This window comes from Citrus clementina, unplaced genomic scaffold, assembly GCF_000493195.1.
Source record: "Citrus clementina cultivar Clemenules unplaced genomic scaffold, Citrus_clementina_v1.0 scaffold_8, whole genome shotgun sequence".
In the NCBI taxonomy this organism is placed as follows: Eukaryota; Viridiplantae; Streptophyta; class Magnoliopsida; order Sapindales; family Rutaceae; genus Citrus; species Citrus x clementina.
The window spans coordinates 5,151,009-5,172,228 of record NW_006262022.1 but is presented as its reverse complement, the minus strand read 5'-3'; the positions used below and the strand labels follow the sequence as shown (position 1 = coordinate 5,172,228).

Here is a 21,220-nt window from a genome sequence, read left to right as displayed (position 1 = left end):
CATCAAGGTGAATGTAATGCATGCAGTCTACTGGGTTTATACCTTTAATGTCTGCTATGGTCCATCTTAATGCTCCTTTGTGCTCTTTTAAAACATCCAACAACTTACCTTTTTGTTCGTCATTTAAGGATGATGAGATGATTACTGGTAGAGTACTTTCTTCTCCCAAAAATGCATATTCCAAAGTGTTGGGTAATGGTTTGAGCTCGAGTTTCGGTGGTGATTCTGATGATGGGATTAGTTTCTTCTCTGATGGTGCTAGTTGTTCAACTCTTGACTTCCATTTATTAGTGTCCATGGATGGTGCTGAGTTAAGTATGGTGTTGACTTCATCGACCGATCTATCAATATCAAAATCCAAACCAAAGTGAGTTAAACATGTTTGTAAAGGATCATCACTAAAGTTTGAAAGAAAAGTATTATCAACTATTGTTTCTATTAAATCCACATCAACAATTCCATCATTTACATTGTGAGGTTGTTTGGCAATGTTGAAAATGTTTAGCTCCATAGTCATGTTGCCGAAGGACAACTGCATATTTCTAGTCCTGCATTGAATGTGAGCATCCGCAGTTGCCAAGAAAGGTCGGCCTAAAATAATGGGAATGTGCTTCCTTGAATCCTGTATTGGTTGAGTGTCAATTACAATGAAATCAATAGGAAAATAAAACTTGTCTACCTGGATAAGCACGTCCTCCACAATACCACGAAGTATTTTCGTGGACCGATCTGCAAGTTGTAACACCACTGGAGTTGGGTGTAATTCTCCGAGTCTAAGTTTCAAAAATACTGAGTAAGGCAACAAATTTACACTAGCTCCTAAATCCAACAAAGCATTCTCAATTGTGTGGTTCCCTATGCTACATGAGATAGTGGGGGAACCTGGGTCTTTGCATTTTAGAGGAATTTTATGTTGGAGTATAGAACTAACGTTTTCTGTTAAAAATGTCTTCTTTTGAACATGAATGTTTCTCTTTTTAGTACAAAGGTCTTTAAGAAACTTGGCATAAGATGGAACTTGTTAATAGCATCAAGCAAATGGATGTTAACACTTACCTGTTTGAAGATTTCAAGAATCTCACCTGTGGATTTTTCCTTCTTTCCTTTAACTAACCTCTGAGAAAATTGAGTTTTAGGAATATATTCTCGTGGGTTGATTTCTTCTTTCTCCTCCGATGGTGAGTTCTCAACATTCATAGGTACAATTTGATTTTCTTTTGTCACCGGCATCTCCACTTTGTTGTCAATTTCTTTTCCTTTTCACAAGGTCATGACTACTTTGACCTCTCCATGCTACTGTGGTGAACTATTACTTGCTTCATTCACTCCTTTAGGATTAGGCACTGGTTGACTTGGAAACTTGCCTTTCTCAATAGTCATTGCCAAGGTCTGAACTGAAGAAGCAAGTTGTCCCACCATCTTCTCAAGGCTTAAAACTGATTGGGCTTGTGAGTTGAAGCCTGCTCGAAACTCATTTCGTAGTCCATCAATGGTGCGGTTCTGTTGCTCAATCCTAGAGTGAGTAACATTCTTGAAATTCTAGAATGCATCTTCCCATGGTCTGGGTTGAGAGTAGTTCTGGTTCTGATTGTATGGTCTAAATGGTGGCTGAGAGGCTTGAGGATTTTGAGGAATTGGTTGCATTGGTAGAGCTGAAGCTGCTGGTCCATTCTGTTGGAATCCTTGAGACCATGAAAAATTGGGGTGGTCTCTCCATCCAGGGTTATATGTGTTGGAGTATGGGTTGTAATTTGATGGTTTTCTCATTACACCTATAGCATTGGCTTGATCTGAGTATAAGTCACGGTCATGTGGCTATGTTGATTTAGCAGTCGATAACGATGCTATTTGTCAAGAGATGCCTTCAATTACTGCTTTGACTTCTTTAATTTCTGAACTTGACTCGCCAATGTGAACCTCATTTACTCCCTTAATTCTTCTAGTATTCCTGAGTGATCGACTCCGTTGTTGGGAATTATCCGCTTGTCGCTGGAAGAATTCCCAAATTTCTGATGCACTTTTTGACATTAGCTCTCCTCCACTTATTGCTATTAGCCATTCTTGCACATTCGGCAATAATCCCTCCAAAAAGTATTGGCATTGGTGTCATTTCTCGTACACATGATGTGGACACTTCAAGAATAGCCCATTGAATCGCTCCCATGTTTCGAAAAACTGCTCGTCTTCTCTCTTGGTAAACTCTGAAATTTCCCTGCGAATAGCATTGATTTTATGCACTGGGAAATATTTATTCAAAAATTTCGTTACCATTTGTTCCCATGATGTAATACTATTAGCAGGCAATGTATTAAGTCATGAACGAGCTCTATCCTTTAAAGAAAATGGGAATAGTCTAAGTTTTACATCATCATCTGAAAAATTCTCATATTTAAATATTTAACAAATAGCATGAAAATCATTCAAATGATTATATGAGTCCTCATTTTCTAAGCCATAGAATGTGGGGAGACAATTTAGCACACTAGGTTTTAGTTCAAAACTCCTAGCAGCTACATTTGGGTATCTTATGCATGATGTGCTCAAATTAGCTAAAGGACTGAAGTAGTCCTTAAATGGCCTCTCCTGTGGTTGCAAATCCATTTTATTTTTAACTTGCTTGTGTGTGCGAAGTATTTTTTCTAGTTCAAGGTCTATAGGTTCAAGATTAGGTAATAATGACCTACGACCATACATGCAAGAAACACAAAAATAAATGCAAACAAAACGAATAAAAATAAAGAAAAATGAGAAATTACGATACTAACATTATTACGCTGTTACAATCTTTCTATAAAAACACACTAAAAAAAATACGTGAAATAAATTAACAAGATAAAAAAAATTACAAGGAAAAATAAATTGAAAATTAAATTATAGAATTTTAAAGAAGAGAGAAAATAAATATTAAAAAAATTCTTAGCTCAAAATGTAAATTCACTCTTTTTTTTCTTTTTTTTAAAAAAAAATTAAAAGAAAACAATTAAAAGAAATTATTCACAAAAATTAATTCTATGAATTAAAATAACTTACCTCCCCGGCAACGGCGCCAAAAACTTGTTGTGTAAATTTTATTGAACTCGCAAGTGCATGAATCTATTGTAGAATATATCAATGGTGACGAGTGTCGATCCCACGAGGAGGTTGATTTTAATCGTATGTAGAATTAATTTTGTATGAGGGTGGTTAGATTTGTGGTGAAAATGATTTGGATTATCCTAAAATTCGAATTAAGATGGCAAGGATAAATTGAAGTGAAAATCTATTAAATTGACGTACTTGGGTATCTGGATCTGTATCAACATGCACCATGGGTTAAATATTCCTTATTAGTGCCAATTAAATCATGAGGGGGGAATCCACACCTCATGAACCACACTCTAATCAATATGGTGCTAAGGGCTTATCGTGCCAAATAATAATAACCTTGTATTAGGGAGTCGATGAAACCAAGGCGGTACTAAACAAGATTATTATTATTTATCGATGAGAAGTCAAAACATCCACAAAAACTAGAGGGGAAGAGAAAATAAATTTACCAAATAAAGCTCATGACACATGTTGAGACTTCACCTTCAACCCAAGCTTGAAAGAAAATTAGCTACTCATAATTGAACTAGGGACAAAATGAAAATTTATTAAAATACGTAGAAAATACAAGATAGAGAAGGAATTACAGAAAATGGAGTCCAAAAATGAATTCAGAGGTATCAAATTAGGGGGGAGGCCCCCTTTTTATAGATACATTGAGTAAATCATGGCCATCGGATTAAAAACAGTTTGGACGCTCAGGATTGCGCCATGTCATCAGTCAACAGTACGCGGTTTGACCACGCGGGTGAACAGTAACACGGTTTGACCTGGCTTTGAACAGTAACGCGGTTTGGTTGAAAATAATCTTGTGTAATGCATGTACCGTACGCGTAAGTTTTGGTCCACTAATATGCTGTCACGTCACCATCAACAATTCATAAGAATTTTAGAACAACAGGATTATGACACCTCATCAGTCAATGCCACATCATCGGTCAATGCCACGTCATCGATCCGTCTATGTAAACAGTGTCGTGAACAGTAACGTAGACAGTATCGTACATGTGAATAGTACCGTACATGTGAACAGTGCCATTTTTCCTTTTATGCTCCTCCTAAGGTTTTCGACCGTCCTGAATTCAAAAGTGATGTCTGTTTTGCCGTTTGATCTCTCGTTTATTGTGAAATGACTATGATGCCCCTAAAATACACAAAATACTTAATTAAAATAAAACACACATAATTAAATTACAAGAACCTTAAATACATAAAAGTAAGGGTTGTTAGTAAGACTTAAAATGTAAAATGATGATTTTCTCCTTTATAAATATACATTTTCTAACACTCAACAACATCATCAGTCAACGCCACATAATCAGCCAATGCCATATCAATTGGCCAATAGGATACTGCCACATCATCAGTCAATGCCACATCATCGTATAGTATAAGTGAACAGTACCATACTTATGAATAATGTCGTATATATGAATAGTACCGTATACGTGAATAGTACTGAATACCCTTTTATGCTCTTCCTGAGGTTTTCGACCGTTCCAAGTTTAAGAATGCCATATGTTTCGCTGTCTAACTTCTCGTTAGTTGTGAAATAGCCAAAATATCTCTGAAATACATAAAATACTTAAATTATAATAAAACACACATAATAAAAGCTTAGAGTATTTTAACACGTGAAAGTGAAAATATTAGTGAGACTTGGAGCATAAAATTATAATTTTTCCCTGTATAAATATGCATTCTCTAGTATTCAACAATGGGCTATTAGATGAGGCCAACACTCACAACACTTCTATTTCTGTTACTTCACGCTTTTGCTGCTGCTTGTTCTAGCACCACAAATCTACTGTCTTGAATGGAAATTGGCCAAATTAAAGGTCATTTACCACATCTAAACTTAACAGTTATACCTTGTTGAGTTTGATTCTATTCTAAAATATATGCTTAATAATTGGAAGACTGCCTGAATAGATCTTACTAAAATTCTAGCAACCTTTTTGCCTGAATTTTTTTACAATTTGGATGTAGGTTGCCAGATAGAGGAGTGGGACAGATGTGTTTCTTGTCTTTGAATACCTAAACCTTGATTTGCATTTATTCATCACCAAGCACAAGACCACTTTGAATACACTCATTATAAAAGGTAAGCAAATTGTCATAACAGTTGGAACATTTTGCACACTTGTACGGCCGTAATCATGTAAATTCATACATACACGATTGTTGTTGTGTAAATCATGTGCAGAACAAATTTTTGAGAACAAAATAAGATTTCAACAAATATAGTTAGAAAATCCATTACAAGACATCGATATGATGCAAATGTAATGAAAATGTGAGTTGTTTTATTGTTTATCACAAATCAAACAAAACCTTAAAAATAATATAATGTTAAGAAAATGAATAAATAACACAAAATAAATATAAAGTTTAATTACCTTATTCATTGAATGAATAATGCACCTAATTACAAACCAAAATCTCAATACATCGGTTGTTCAGGAGTGATTTTGAGAGTGTGGAGTGACTTTTTCTTGTGTGGAGTAAAATTGAATGAAGAGTGAAATAGTGTGGAAGTAAAAGGGTGTGTGTTAGAGATGATTTGTGTGTGTACTTTATATTTTTCTTTAAAGACATTTTAGACAATACATCACACAAAATGACATATCCACATAATTATCAAGCATGTGGTATATTTTATTAAATATCCTATTTTTTAGGTATATTTAATTCCTACAACGAATTTCCTCAATGCATTTCTTAAGAATTGTAATGGTGATTTGAATATGTGTTTTTGATTTGTGAAGATGAAAGTTACCCATATCATTGTTTTTATTTTGGTGTAAAGACTGTTGGACATCATCATGCTTCTGTTGTTACCCAGCGGGCATTATGATGCTTTAGACAGTTTCCAAAATGCAAAAATTCAAAATGGTTTTAGTATTTAAGCAATTTAGCATGCAATTATTTATATGCCCTCACATACTAAATATATAATCAACTATATACTAAGGGTAGGGGTGTAAAATGAAGGTACCTTATACATTCTATCTAAGTGAAGGGACCCTAAACCTGGGGGGATAAAATTGAAAATGACCCTTTTGGATGAATAGAATGGAGTGAGGCTATCATGACACCTCGTCCCTCCTTTGTGCTTTTGTGCGTAAAAGACTATACTAATTCTTCAAGTGCAATATTAGCATCATGACTTTAAGAAGTATTACTCAAGCGAAAATTGATTTTAGTAATTTATCAATTGACACAAAAATGATAGTATGGTCATAGCCATCAAAACATAAGATTTCATCAATAAGTTTTTCATCACTGGCGTTTGACTCAACATCACCCTGAAATAAGCTTGTGCTAAGTAATTTCTCAACCAATTTCCATTATCTTGTTGCTGCAAAGATTTCTTTCCTAACGCACACCTACTGATGGGTCTGATATGTGATTGCAAAATGTTCTATTGTAATGTAAATTAAATAATTATATTACTTGTGTCAAATTTGTTATTGATCTATGTTTTGTTTCTTCGATGCTATGCTAAAAATGAATGTCATTATTGATAAGTAAAGATAATTTGAAATAATTTGAAAATAAATATAACTAATTGTATAGTAGGGATTAATGAGATAAAGTGAGGGGGTTAAATATGATGCTACTTTTAACTTTAGAGCGTCTCACAAAAAGAGTGAGAATGATGCTATATAGATAACCATTTACATTCCTTAAAAGGCATTCTCTAAGTACAATAAAAAAGAGTGATAATGTTCATTCGCAACAGAAATTATATATTATTGTTTTCTTTGAGTTAATGAATGTTGAATTTTCTATTAGAAAAGACCCCATTTTTTCATAAATTTGAATTTCTATTTTACTTTGTTTTTAATAAAAGAAAATCCAGGACTTTTTATTACCTAGGCTGATTTATAAATAAATATTTGTGTGAATGTTGATCCATATGAAAGAGTAAATACAACATATATACCATCAAAGCACTCGAAATGTATATTTAATAAAAGAGTAACAACAATGCAATAATCCTTGAATAATTTGATTTAATAAGAAGAAAAAGAATAAGCATATATGATTGTGAAGGAAATAAGTCATGGAATTATAAAAATGTTGTTAATTGTTACTGCATTATTCTGTAACTTTCAAATATTAGTAACGATATTATAATATATTGACATACTTTTTTTCATAATACTTTTTTATAATAAGTTAAAGAAATAATAATATTTTATCCTCTTAATGATTTCAGTTTATTTAATAAATATATAATTTAATCATTTTATTAAAAAATCTATAATTCTAAATAAAAAATAGAGTTGAATTTTGGACATGCTAAGAAGTAATATAAAAACTCTATAATTATCTGACGAATTATAAAAACAAAAGGGTATCAATGAAATTTACGAGCACGCCTCCTCTCAGTCTTCTTCTCCTCTCTCTGCCTATAAATAGTAGTAATGGGAAAAGCGAAACCCTAAACCCCAATTCAGCCGTCTGCGCATCTGCTTTTTCTCAAAATTTCTTTCTTGTTTTTGTTTTCTTAATATGATTTTTTTTTTAATTTTATACTTCTTCGGAAGAGAAAGTGCGATGATGATGAGTGAAATTAATCTCGTTAATCTGAGATTAACATGAGGAAAAATTCTCCAATCCATTCTTAATTATCCTGAGCACCTTCTCTTACTCTTTAGTTTTTCCGTTTCTCTTTTTTTTTTTTTAATTAATAACGATCTTATGCCAGGATTGTGTTGGAGCCGTTGATGGGTATGCACATTCCAGTTATGGTACGTGTAGACGAGCGGGGACCTTTCCGTAACCAGAGTGGATTACTTTCTGCAAAACGTGCCGGCGGCTTGCTCATTTGATTTGAAGTTTCATTATGTCCCCGGCTGGTTGGGAAGGCTCAGCGTCAGATTTGCGAGTTCTTCTAAATTCAGCGCTCGCGAGACGCAATATACAGTAAGGTCCCCCAAGGTGTTGTTTATGGTTACGTGGGACTCACTAGAATGTTGTTTGCAGATCCGAATTAATTGCATACAAACACAGAAGATGATGAGGTCTAGGGTGTCTTAAATATGTAAGGTTGTTGGGACAATTCTATAGGCCCTGGGATCCCGTATACGATCGCGGAGAGAGTGACATGTGTTTATGGGTTTGCCTTTTTAAGTCCCTTCTCTTGAGTTCTTATTGAATAAAACCTTTAATGATCCAGGAAAGTACTACCTTGTGGATAACAAGTACGCAAATATGCCAGGCTTCATTGCCCCATATCAAGGTGTTCCCTACCGCACAAACCAAATTCCCAGCGGTTATCATCGACGAGATGCCAAAAGCTATTTAATCAACGGCATTCATCATTACGGATTGCCACTGATCGTATTTTTTGGGGCCCTAAAGGGGCAGTTCACCATTTTGTTATCTGCTCCTCCATGCCCATTACAAACACAGGTGAAGTTGGTAGTGGTTGCCTGTGCATTGCATAATTACACACGAAGGGAGAAGCCGGATGATTGGCTTTTCAGAATGTATGAACAGGACACGTTATTGCCAATGGCAGAATCCTTGCACCCATTGCAGGCAGAACAACCAATGTTGCAAGCTAACACCCGGGCTTTGCAGTTCTGTTTTCAAACAGAACAACTAGAACTCGCCTGCACTGAAATGTATGATGATTACATCAGTGGTTTAGCATCTGTGTAGCTCTTCCTCGGAGGGTAAGCTGAGTAATTATCATGTTGTGATTGGTTTGGCAAGTTCATTCTCCGGCTACGGCCATGACTTGAATAGTTTCGAACATGGAGTCGGTTTAGGCATTTGAAAAATGTAGTACATGGACAACTAGAAGTACTATGTTTTGCACTTGCTGGACTGCAATACTTCAAGTTTAAATCTTTAGCTGGAGAGCAGGCTGAGGATAGAATTTTGTTTGAGGAAAAGGATTTGGACTGGCAAAAAGTGCATATCACATGGTAGAGCTTCAATATTTGTTTGTAGATGTGTCATTGGATGGATTTGGGCAGACGCAATCACAACTGCTTCAGAGAAAACATATTATTACCGGATTTTGTTAGGAGACGAAAACACACTGTAGATTGGGATGCAGAAGATTGGAGTCCAGAATTAAAAAAAAAAAAAAATTGGATAGATTTATTAATATATTTACAGTCTTATAAAATAAGCCCATTAATGACATTAATATATTTATGTTTTCATACGAAATTTGAATAAATCTACATTAACATGTCTCTTTAATGTAATCAAGACCTTTACACTTTTTGGTATGTCAGATTGGACTAAGTTGGATATGATCTTATTTATTAATTAGTCTTATGAGGATTTGTTAATGTATTGGGTACAAAGTAACGATTTAAATCGTCTTTATTTGATTAAAATAAGTTGACAACTCATATGTACTTACGAGAATCTCATAAATTCTTAAATAAATGATTGTTTGATCATCTACCAAAATCTTAAGCGTGAATTTAGCTTACCCGAGCCTAAGTTGTCAAATTAAGTGGGCTATTGTCACGTTTTACGCTGTTAGCAAAGGTGAAGTCAATAAAATAAGCAATTTGAATTTGGGTCAGGGAGTGAGGACAATTGCGTAATCCTCAAAAGTAGTTACATCAATAATTAAAAATAAGATACCGAGTGATGTAACATTTAACATGTCGCGAGGATAGGTATAATAAGATAATTACATTAACAATAAAAAATTAAGTCAACTAACACCAATCAACATTTACGATGTGGCAAACAAAAGTAATTATTGATTAATTTGTTAAAATATGTTTAATGTTAAAATTGAGAAATATGTGGACGGGATGAACTATTTTAAAGAAATATAAGGAGAAGAAAGAAAAAGAGGAGAGAAATATAAATCCTTTATCCAACTAAATAACGAAAGTAAGATTGATTTTTTTTATTCGTTTTCCTTTCTCTCTTTTTTTTTTTTTTTTTAATTCCTCTTTCTTTTTTTAATCATTTCTTCTAAGTTCTAACCAAAGATAAGGATAAATTAATAAAATTACCAAAATCACAAGGAATTTTACCGTTTTAGATGCCAATAAATTTCTAGATTCCCGCGCTCTCACAGACTTTGTCTTGTCGTAACCAAATCCAACACTTATTTTACACATTTGGAGAAGACCATTCAAAGATGGTCAGCTCGACACGACTCTTCCATTAATGTATTGAAATTATTATTATATTAATAATATCGATAAAGAGATTATCGAACGTGTCTTTTACCGAAATCACGGAAAGGGGTTTGTTTCTTTTTATTACTTTTCTTTCCATTTGACACAGAGAAAAGAAACAGAGAAACAGGGACAATGGAACCGGTGAAGGAAGAGGAAGAAGTTTACAGCTGGAGAGAGGTGAATCTGCCGACTCTGTCGCCCACGGCGGCAGCAGAACCAGAGCTTGAGAGAGAGACAGGGGAGAGAAGGAGAGGCAGAGACATATTGATAGCCGTCGATCATGGTCCCAACAGCAAGCACGCCTTCGATTGGGCCCTCATCCATCTCTGCAGACTCGCTGACACCATCCATCTTGTCCATGCTGTTTCCAGTATGTTTAAATTTTACCCCCCCCCCCCCCTTTTTATTATCATACATACAATCTTGTTGCAAAAGGATTCATACCAATGCTTTGTTTCTTCTTTCTTGTCTATTCTTGAACGAGATGTGTACGCGAGAGCAATGATGAAGGAGACGCATAAAAAATAATTTTGAGAAATTTGAGGGTTACAAATGGAAAGTTAAGTAGTTTAACATACCATTAATTTCATCTTTAAAAGTCAAGAATAGACAGAGGAAAACAACTGAGAGATCCGAAATCTTGTTTTGTGTAGGCTCTTATTCATCACTAAAATCTTGAGATGTGTGCACTAAACTTGATTATTTTGTGTTCTTTGTTCTGAATTTGATTAGCTTCTTGTTACAAATGAATTGTTATAACAATGCCTCTAATGGTCATTAATCATCCCCATTTGTAAATGTTGCGTGTCATTTAATACTTAAGAATAGACAGAGAGAAGCGCCCCGGCCCCGGGGGGGGAATGTATGGGCGAATTTGCTACTAAAATCTTGACGTGTGTGCATTGAATTTATAATTGTACGTTCTACTAGTTTTAATGAAAAATGGGGGCATATGGCTTTTATCCTTTCAGGTGTGCAGAATCAAATTGTTTATGATATGAGCCAGGGGCTGATGGAGAAGCTTGCTATAGAGGCTATGGATGTTGCTATGGTCAGTCCTTTTGAGTATTTCTCAATACCATCTCGTGAAATTTTATTTTATTGTTGCTTCAAAGATGTTAGAAATGTAAATCTTGAATTAGGAGAGGCGCTGAATTTATTAATCAACTCAGTACCTGTCTTTTTCAACTTCAGTGAACTTGATGTTTCTCTGAAACACCATTGATTGCAATAGTTTAAGATGATTGATTATGATATTACCATCGTAATTGAGCTCCTAAAAGCATCCTTTGCATGCAACACCAGAATTTGTTTCCCATGCTGTTTTGTCGCATCTTGCATGTACCTAAATATAAGATTTTCCCTTGGATGATACTAAGGGTACAAATTATTTTGTACACAATGGTTTGCATCCCCAGCATTACCTTTTTTTCTTTTTCCTCCTATGTTTTGGTAACAAATATAATAGAGCTAGTTTTTTGAATTTGGAATACAAGTCGTCATAGCCAAATAGGCACAGCACACTGATTATGACTTTTGACAAATCAATAATTGTTCAAGGTTGGTGTCTTGAGAAGCATTAGCATCAATCTCAAATAATTTATATGGAGCAGGTGAGGACTAAGGCTCGGATTGTGGAAGGGGATGCAGCTAAGGTAATTTGCAAGGAAGCTGAAAGGTTAAAACCAGCAGCTGTGGTGATTGGTAGCCGAGGCAGAGGCCTAATACAGAGGTAGGTTCTCTCCCTACCATCTATTTTCTCTCTCTATCTCTTCTTCTGTATGTGCATGTTTTTTTCTAATGAGTCATTATCAAGTAACGGCTACCTTACTTTATTAAATTAAGGGACAAGTTAAAAACAGAAGAACACATATTCCAATATATTATAGGACAAAATATACTGCATTAGAGTGTATGTTTTTCGTGTGTTTTAGGGGATCCCTTACTTTAATAAACTAGGAGAACCTTTATTGGAACATCCCTCTTTTCTAATTATTTATTTATTTTTCATATTGTGTTAATGCCCCTCTCTAACATTGCTGGATTGCTCTACAGTGTACTGCAGGGAAGTGTGGGTGAATATTGTTTACACCATTGTAAAACTGCTCCTATTATAGTTGTTCCTGGAAAAGGTACTAGTCCCAGTTGCATTCCCTGCTTTTAATAAGATGGCTTTGTAGCGTAGGAGTAACTTAAGTAGAATTGTATTTTGTGGATTGGCAGAAGCTGGAGATGCATCATTGATATGATGGAACCAGATACACTTTTGGGGATCTGTAGGTCATGAACTTTGTGTGCATTGTGTGATCGTTCAATTGATTGTTTTTATTAGCTAGTGTTAGGAAGAAAGCTGCATGGAAGAATGTCTGTAATATCTAAAGAAGACTTCATTGTCCTTTTTTTTCGTTGTTGATACTTTACTTTTGATTATTTGTAATTTAAGTATCTGATGGCACCAATTTAGTTCAAAACTTTGTAATATATTTGCTGTTATGACTCTTTTTAATAAATGGCTCATGTGTTTTGTCATTTTCTCATTATCTGATGCTAAACTCAGTTGCATTCTGATAATTTCTAGATCAGCTAAGCTTCTATGAACAAACGGCAGAACTGTAGCTGTCTAGTTTTAGCAGAGTATCATTTTGAACTTGAATAAATAGATCTTCTTCGTTTCTTGTTCTACCTTCTTCAGAAGCCATTATCGAATCACTTGTTTAGTCTAGGATTTAGTTGAGAGTTTGTATTTTCTACACAGACGATCGTTCAATATCACTTGCTTTTGATGCTCATAAGCATTCTGTGTCTGTCTCGTTTGGAGAGCACCATTGGAGTTCTTGTCAACAGATGCTGCTCTAGTGCCTATATCATCCTACCTGCAAGCAAAATGATATTATATTGTTGTACGTTAGTGCCTTTAGAGGTCATACATTTATCTTCAATATTTTCTCTCAATTCTGTTAATCCAAGCAGAGATAATTGCTTTTGGATTGCCCGTTGTTTTTCAGTTGCCTCCAGCTGCCCAAAAAGTAAGAAAGAAAAAGCATTATTTGCACACCCTTATTACCCTTTTCTTGTTGGGTTATATAAATCAAAAGTTATGCTTTTTCTGTCTATGAAAACTTTGCAGAAATTGAGTTTGTGTCAAGGTAAAGACAAACTTGGGGGGCTAAGGCTAAGCTCATTGCTACTTGCTTCAAACAATTTTTTGTCGTAGCACACTTGCACAAAAGTACACACATAGCCAAGAGAATCTTTGAAGTATTTTTCTTTTTGAATTTTTATAAGGGATATTATTATTTTCCCACTAAAGGTATTCTGACACATCATGGTCACGGTTTGGTAAAACCATTAATTTACCACCAAACATTTAAACTGTTAGCATTTTTCCATCATTCCGTTAAAACTCAGTTAATATATAACGGAAAATTCATAAAAGGTCAATTTTACCCTTGGAGCGTAAAAGACCATGTAATTAACCTTGAGCTTATAAAATTGAGCTTTTGCTTTATCTCAGTAACAAGTTGAGTTTTATGTGATTTAAGATTAAAATATTAATTTTTGATATGATGATAATAATTTTACACAAAAAATTAAATAAATAAATTTGTCCTTTAAAATTTTAATAAATTAAATCAATTTATGAAGTACCTAGCATCACACGGTCAATTTTACAAAATTCATAAAGGGTAATTTTTGCCCTTTAAGAAGGAAGAACAACAAATGATGATTTAATTACAAAATTCATAAAAGGTTAATTACATGGTCTTTTATGCTCCAGGGGTAAAATTGACCTTTTATGAATTTTTCATTACATATTAACTGAGTTTTAATGGAATGGTGGGAAAATGATAACAGTTTAAATGTTTGGTGATAAATTGATAGTTTTACCAAACTGTGGTACTGATATGATGTGTCAGAATACCTTTAATAAGAAAATAATAATATCCCTTTTTAAAAACCTTGGAATTGCACAATGTGAAAAGGGGAGAGAGAAACCTCAAAAATTATATTGGATGGAAAATTTTTTCATAGAGAGCTGGATTGGGCCCGAGAAATTGAAAAGGCAATATCATATTTCAACATCCACAGAAAACAAAGAGAATCAGAGAGATCTTGCCTGTGGATGAGGCCAGGTCCACTTCCTTCTGTGTTACTTATGGCTTGAAAATGAAATAAAACCTTGAGGCTGTTGTGTGAGAATTAGAAGAATATACATTCAATATTTAGTTGTGCAACTCTCATTGGTCCCCCCACTCGCCGCAGCCCACGAGTTGCCCCTTTCTCATTCATTAATGCCCAATTTGGTATTGAAACTAGATTTTAAACTACAACACTTAAGTATTCGGTAAAAATTAGCCGTTGTGACTTGAAAATTAAATTGATTTAAGCGAATGCTAATATGATAAAAAATTTATAATTTTTTTACTATATTTGTCCAAATTATTACTTAAACGTTATATATTTACAATACACTATCTATTTTTATTTTATAATTACAATTTTTTTCATAATAACGGTAGTTTGAAAGTTACAACACCCAATAAATGAATTTTTTTAATGGAATACAAACATTTCGCAATGAAAAGTAAAACTTGAAATTTAAAGTAAATTTGTGTAATATAAGATGTAAAGCCAATTTGATAGTGAGATAAAAGTAGTATTTTATCATCATTATGACAATTAACATCAGTACAAACTCTCCATAAAATAGAAGTACCGTGCAAGCTTTTCGTCTTTGGCTAAATAGTTACCCTAAGCTCTTTCAAGGCCTCTCTCTCGACAGCTTTGGTTACTTCAATTATTTATTTATCACATGGTTTATCGATTGGCAGTCTATACCACTCCACATTCCCACAAGTTTAATTTTTACCATGTGCGCATTTGTTATATTTTGATTGGTTGAGACTCGAGATATAAATGCACACATCAAGAATTTAGTAAAATAGTGCATTCATGTGGCCTTGTATTTACGCACTTGTGGCAATGTATTGCTGGCTATTATTGGTCCTGTTTTGTTGACTAGTATTAGTCTTTAATGAAAGGCATACTTTCTTTAAAAAAAATGATTTTTTTTCTTTTTAAGTAAGATAACTAAGATAAACAATAAATTAAATTAGGAAGAAATGTTGTGCTTCTTTAAATAATGTTTAAAAAAAAAAATTATTTTCAAGTAACGTGACACTTAGCCATTGGGTTTGTAATACTCCTGTCCTTAACATATTGAGGACATGAATATGTTTGAGCCCCATGGAGCTCATTCCCTTTGAATAAGATAACTCCTCAAGCATTAGTGGGAGCAGATTTTAAAGTTAATGCTTAGCAGACTTCTCTGTTGTACTACAAAGCATATATACCTAAAATTCTAGTAGATTTAAATTGTAATATATCTATAGTTTATAACAATTTAAAAAAATTAAAGTGGTGTAGGCGAAGTTAATGAACTAGATTGCTGTAATGTTCCATGCGTAATTTTGTCCACAAAATGATTTTGCATATAGTAAAAAATTAAGAAGATGAATAGGAAAGAAAAAAATTATAAGTTGCAGAGGATGTGAATTGAAGATGTCTCATCCTGCTTGCATTTCCTATCTCAAGTCTTTTTTTCCAACCCCACTAATGCTTAAGCTTTGGTCCCCTGCATCCATCGCTATCATCTTTTATTTTATTTTATTTTATTTTCTTGAAATCCCATCGCTATCATCTTTAACTGCATTCAACTATTCAATTTTAACTAAAACTCAGCATGCTGTGATCACACAATTGAATGAAAAAAGGTTAAAGTTAATAGGTATTAGTCTTATTCGTTGTACTTGTCTCAAGTATACATACAAAATATATATACGCTATGTACTTAGAGAAGAAGAAAAGAATTTGAATCAAAGGCATCTGCAATAATCTGTCATAAGAAATCGTGTGATGAATACTCTTGATTCACATCTCCATCTTTAGATTGCTAGCTTCAAGGGTACCTGCATGAGGTCAATTGACTTGAGTTAGATCATTTTCACGAATGCCCATTTTAGAAATTTTTGAGAAATGTAAAATTTCATCAAATTTATTAAGATCGTTTTGATAATTTATATAATGGAATTAGCACTTATACAAAAGGGGACCCCAGTTAGCTTTATGTCTTTGTATATTGTACATCCACCATTAATAGGTAGTGATAGATAGTTAATGAGTCATGGGGTAGCCAAGATGCACGACAACCTTTAATGTCACCTTTGTTGAAAAACATTTGTGGGAATATTACAAAAAATTTTAAAAACAATAAAAATCTATGGGTTTAATGATTTTAGAATGAGAAAGATATTTGAAAGTTTGCAAGAGGACCCAATTTTTTCCAAAGTGAAATCATTAGCAATTGTGGGGCTCTATAAGGTCTCCATCGTCCGTTGTTAAATTAAACCCACTATGTTGATTCAATTTCTGCCTTAAAACGTGAAAAATAATCAACAGAAAAGATTGACAAGACACATATATGCAATTTCTCTTTAGTTAATTACCTGTAAATTGCTGAGATGGAAAAGATGCCACATTGTAGAAGTTTTGCAAATCAGAATCCCAATTTGAAGAGGGCTGTAAGTGCTGTAAATTAATTAAGTGTTACCTATGTGAGTAAAAAGAATTAATACAGCACAGAAATTGAAAAGTAGAAAATTAAAGAGTGGAGAGGAAACTATTTACAGGGTAGCAAGATGAGTCAATAAATGTTTCCGGGGCCGATACAGGAGCACTGATGGTTCTTCTGAGCCCCATTTCAGAAGGGTTAATGATTCCCAAATCCAAACCAGAACATGAAACAGCTTGTTGTTGTAAAGAATTGAACTGATGAAGATAGGCTGCCGGATGGGTCATTTCTGATGACATTCCAATTGTGGGAAAATTTGATGGGCAAACGGGAAAGGCCTAATGAGTCAAATTAATATCAAACGTTAGTGAAAATAAATATATATGTAACAAGTAATCAATCAATTATAAGCAATTATATATAAATGTAACATGGGAGATTGAGTTTGAAATGTTGCCTCACACCTCTTTGGCAAATAAGTTGTCAACATTGAAGTCAAGCCTTGGATTTACAGCAGCTAGTTTCATCGACAGGAACTGTTCAATTATTGAGATAGATGATTAGAAAGATTAACAATATGTAGAAATAAGCAAAATGAATATTGAGATGAATTATTTTTATTTATTTATTTTTCTTTTTACCTCTACTTGTCTTTGAAGAGATTGAACATAATTGATAATTTCATCAAGCATTCCAGCTTTCCCTGTGATCTTGTTGCATCCTGGTACTAAATCTTGCAAATACTTCATTCTTTCACTGATTTTTTCCCTTCTCACCTGCCAATACAGGTAATTGAATTAGACTTGTTTACAGAGCAAGATTAATGAACTTAAGTTTGTTCATAAGATTTTACTTTCTGGTGAAATTAAAACTCACTCTTTCAGCTAAGCTGTGGCTATCAGTAGCTTGGCCGCGGCGAGCCCGGACATGGATGTAATCAGGCTTTTGAACCTCAGAAGCCTTTGAAGTATCAGCAGAAGTTTCTTTATTATTTTTATTTTTATTATTATTATTATTGCTGTTGCTTCTGTTGTTGTTGTTGTTGTTGTTGTTGTTGTTTTGCTCTGTGATTTTTGATGAGTCTCCCTCTTCTGCTGATCCTTTCATCCTTTTGTCTTTAGTGTTCTCTTCTACAGCAACCTATAATTAATTAAACAATTAATAAGCATTTATAGAGACCAAACTTGTCAAAACTTTCCCTTATAATTCATATAAAATTAAATTAGGCCAAAAAAATAATAAAAAAATAAGCTCAAACAAACCTTTGTGTTTTGAACCTTATCAGCTTTCCTCTTCTTGAAGCTTTCTCTTCCAACCGCAGCACTCACCTTCTCATTCAAAGCAGCCACTGACACCTTCCCCTTCACATCCACGGCCTCTGGCACCACCGCCGGTGGGGAACTAGAGGTTCTTGAAATGGCATAACTGGCCTCAAAACCAGGCCCAAATCCGTAGCCGGCAGCAGGGGCAACAATCTTTCCCAAGTCAGGCCACCCGTTTTCAAAAGCCGGGTCGGGCTTCACTTGTTGCCCCATCATCAAGCCACCCTCGTCATAACCCTGGCTGATCAACTGACTCAACTCACTAAAGTAACGCACTTCCTGCTGCTGCTGCTGCTGCTGCTCTTGATGTTGTTGTTGTTGAAGCTCTTGCTGCTGCTGCGGCTGCTGAAGCTGGTCTTGTTGCCATTTCAAGCGGGCACGTTGCCTCTCAAGTACTGTAATGTCCGCACAGTGCAACATCTCTGGCAGCAACGTCCCTCTATTCATCATTCCACAAAATAAAACAATTACAAGACTCCTAATATTATTATGAATCAAAAAGAAAAGAGAAAAGAAGAAGTTGAAATGGTGATGACGACCAAGGGTGGGTTAGGTTTTGTGATTGTACGATATCGTAAGGCTGCTGCTGATGATGATGAGCTTTAACACATTAACACGAGTTCATTGTGAAGAAGAGATTTTGTACTATATATTATACGAGAGCCCCAGGCGTGTTATATATACATATAGGTGCATACATGTATATGTGTAGTGGCTCTTTATGGAATGAATTAAAAGAGAGAGAAAAAAATGGTGAGGGTATTGATGGGAAAGTGAAAGTGGGGTATATATAGAAAGAAAAAAAGTGAGTGGCCGGAATATGACAGAAACTCCACCGGAATTATTATTAATGTTATGAAAAAAAAAGATTTTTTTTTTAATGTATGTATTTTATTTAATATTTATTGAGAGGGAGGAAGAGAGAGACAAGAGAGAGGGGGGAAAATGGGGGAGAGAGCCATGGGAATGTATCCATAACCAGAGGCCGTGGGAGATGGGACCCACTGACATGACTGCCACGTGGGAGTGTCCGAAGCATGGACGGTGGGGAGAGATAAGAGAGGGGGGTTGGGTTTGGTTTTTTGCCACTTCTTTGCTTTGCTTTGCTTTGAGCTGTAAATTGTAAGAGAGAAAGTGGCGTTAGTTTTTGCTGTTTCTTTGGCATTGACCGTGGTAAAGAAGAAGAACAACAACAACAAAAATGAGTGGAGTTCTCGAAAAGAAATTCTAGTGGGTATTAAAATTTGAATTTTTAGTAATGGTTTGTGCATCTCTCTGGTCTTTGAAAATTTCAAGGAATATATTTAAAGTTATGTTTGTAAAGGATTTTAAAGAAAAAATATGAAAGAATTATGAAAACGGTGCATCTAATTAGATATAAATATTGTAAGTGACGTGTCTTCGATGTTGGTTAACTTTATGATCCATTATTACTAAATTAAGCTTGTAATATCTGCTGATGAGTGCTCGTATTGCTCATAAATCAAAGTCAAGATAGACAGATATAATTAGATTTTCAAAAAAGAAAAATTGCGGCAGAATGATTGTTATGAGAGATGCGTAAATATTAACATCTTGAATTTGACTTACACATAGATAAAAATTTATTCGTTTTTTCATGCACGAAAGAGATAAGTCAAACTATTATAAAACCTTTAAAAGGAATATTTGTTAGTTGATTTGGTTGAGTTTAGCATTATTTAGCACAAATATATTAGTTGATTAGATTGAGATGATAATTATTGGAAATTAATTTATTAATCGAATCATTTGATCACTTTAAAGATTCTTTTCTTTAGTTTAATTTAAATTTATCCTCATTATAATCAAGCGTACGTCTACCGAGAATGTAAGTCCATATAATCACAATATCATTTTATATAGACTTTTTAGCATCGTTCAGAAATTTATACCAAATACAAGTGAGAATAGTTAGAATACTAAAAAAAATAACTCAAAAATACGGAATAGAACGAATTAGTATCCTTCCTTGTGACAAATATATTTTATTATTCAATGATCACGAAGATTCATGATTCCCAACAATGGTATCATTTCTTCTACCCCTTTTATTTTATTTTATTTTTTTGAGAAATAAAAACGAAGGGAGTTGCATGGGGAGTTGGGAACTCACAAATGGATCATCTTATAATCAGTGCATGCGGCAGTGTGTTTAGGATTTTGGGCCCGAGAAGGATGGCGGGAAACCAGTCGTCTGTTACGTCCCCAACCACATGGATTCTTACACGTGGTACCTTCTCGTGCTTCTGATCTGACATTTCATGTCGATGACGTGTCACTCGACGCATTCAAACGGGGTCTAGAGTATCGTGATTGGCGGTTTCGTACCTGGGAAGTTGTAAGAGCTTAACTGTTGACAGATTCCTCCCACTCTACACGTGGGAAGGTGGACTTCACCGCTGTTATTTATTGGTCACGTGCTTTTTACGAGTACAAAAAGCGCGTGTTTACAACAAAAGTAGTATTACAGGCTTCGGCTTGAGATTCTGCGGGTATTAAGGATTTGTCAGCCCCTTCCTAAAATAGGAGGGTGCTTTTATAATTAGTATTAACTTATTTTGTATCTTTGTTAATGATTAGTATGCTTATGTAACTAACTTTCTAATTAAAAGCACTAACTTCCTCTTTATATATATATATATATGTAATGGGTTTAAGTCCAATTATTTTATTGAAATTCATTAATTATGGTCTTTGCTCGACATGAATCAAACAAAAACAAAAATATGATTAAGGTATGTGAAAGACAATTGACATGAATACGATAGATTTAATTGATAGATTTAAGTCTCATATTTTTTTTTGACGTAAAGTGTATGCGAGTTTACTTCATTCACATTATCCATATTAATTTTAAGGATGACTTTTAAATTTATAGTTCAAATTTAGAAAAGGACTAAGAAAGTGATTGATTAATTAAAAAAATTATATAATCTAAAAGTCGGTTTGAAGCGATATCCAATCCAAATTAGAAAAGCGACCTAAGTATTTTTACCATTAAAATATATTTTGAGTTTTTTTTTTTAATTTTGGTTATTTGT

The 21,220-nt window shown here is 34.1% G+C and overlaps 3 protein-coding genes and 1 non-coding gene across 5 annotated transcripts; 3 read left to right on the top strand and 1 right to left on the bottom strand.

Moving 5' to 3' along the window:
* Positions 1-7,649: 7,649 nt before the first annotated feature.
* Positions 7,650-7,735, top strand: LOC112096590. Its single transcript, XR_002904491.1, has one exon. It is a non-coding gene; the product is annotated as a small nucleolar RNA U30 (small nucleolar RNA).
* A 575-nt stretch (positions 7,736-8,310) lies between these two features.
* LOC18035486 lies at positions 8,311-8,763 on the top strand. Its single transcript, XM_024179701.1, has one exon. It carries the CDS (start codon positions 8,311-8,313, stop codon positions 8,761-8,763), a length of 453 nt encoding a protein of 150 aa, XP_024035469.1.
* A 1,527-nt stretch (positions 8,764-10,290) lies between these two features.
* Positions 10,291-12,805, top strand: LOC18035092 (universal stress protein PHOS34). Of its 2 annotated transcripts, XM_006423223.2 has the most exons (5): positions 10,291-10,635; positions 11,237-11,316; positions 11,879-11,997; positions 12,321-12,397; positions 12,489-12,805. In XM_006423223.2, the coding sequence occupies exons 1-5, from the start codon at positions 10,398-10,400 to the stop codon at positions 12,512-12,514; spliced, it is 540 nt and encodes a 179-aa protein (XP_006423286.1). In that variant the 5' UTR covers positions 10,291-10,397; the 3' UTR covers positions 12,515-12,805. The 2 variants fall into 2 exon arrangements, with proteins under 2 accessions (XP_006423286.1, XP_006423285.1); XM_006423222.2 differs by having other exon boundaries at positions 12,321-12,805.
* Positions 12,806-16,040: 3,235 nt separating this feature from the next.
* On the bottom strand, positions 16,041-19,026 carry LOC18035295 (transcription factor bHLH63). The gene is made up of 7 exons (XM_024179964.1): positions 18,099-19,026; positions 17,713-17,976; positions 17,478-17,612; positions 17,301-17,372; positions 16,953-17,174; positions 16,772-16,853; positions 16,041-16,234 (listed from the first exon to the last, which is right to left on the bottom strand). Exons 1-7 carry the CDS (start codon positions 18,606-18,608, stop codon positions 16,197-16,199), a joined length of 1,323 nt encoding a protein of 440 aa, XP_024035732.1. The 5' UTR covers positions 18,609-19,026; the 3' UTR covers positions 16,041-16,196.
* Between the last annotated feature and the right edge of the window lie 2,194 nt (positions 19,027-21,220).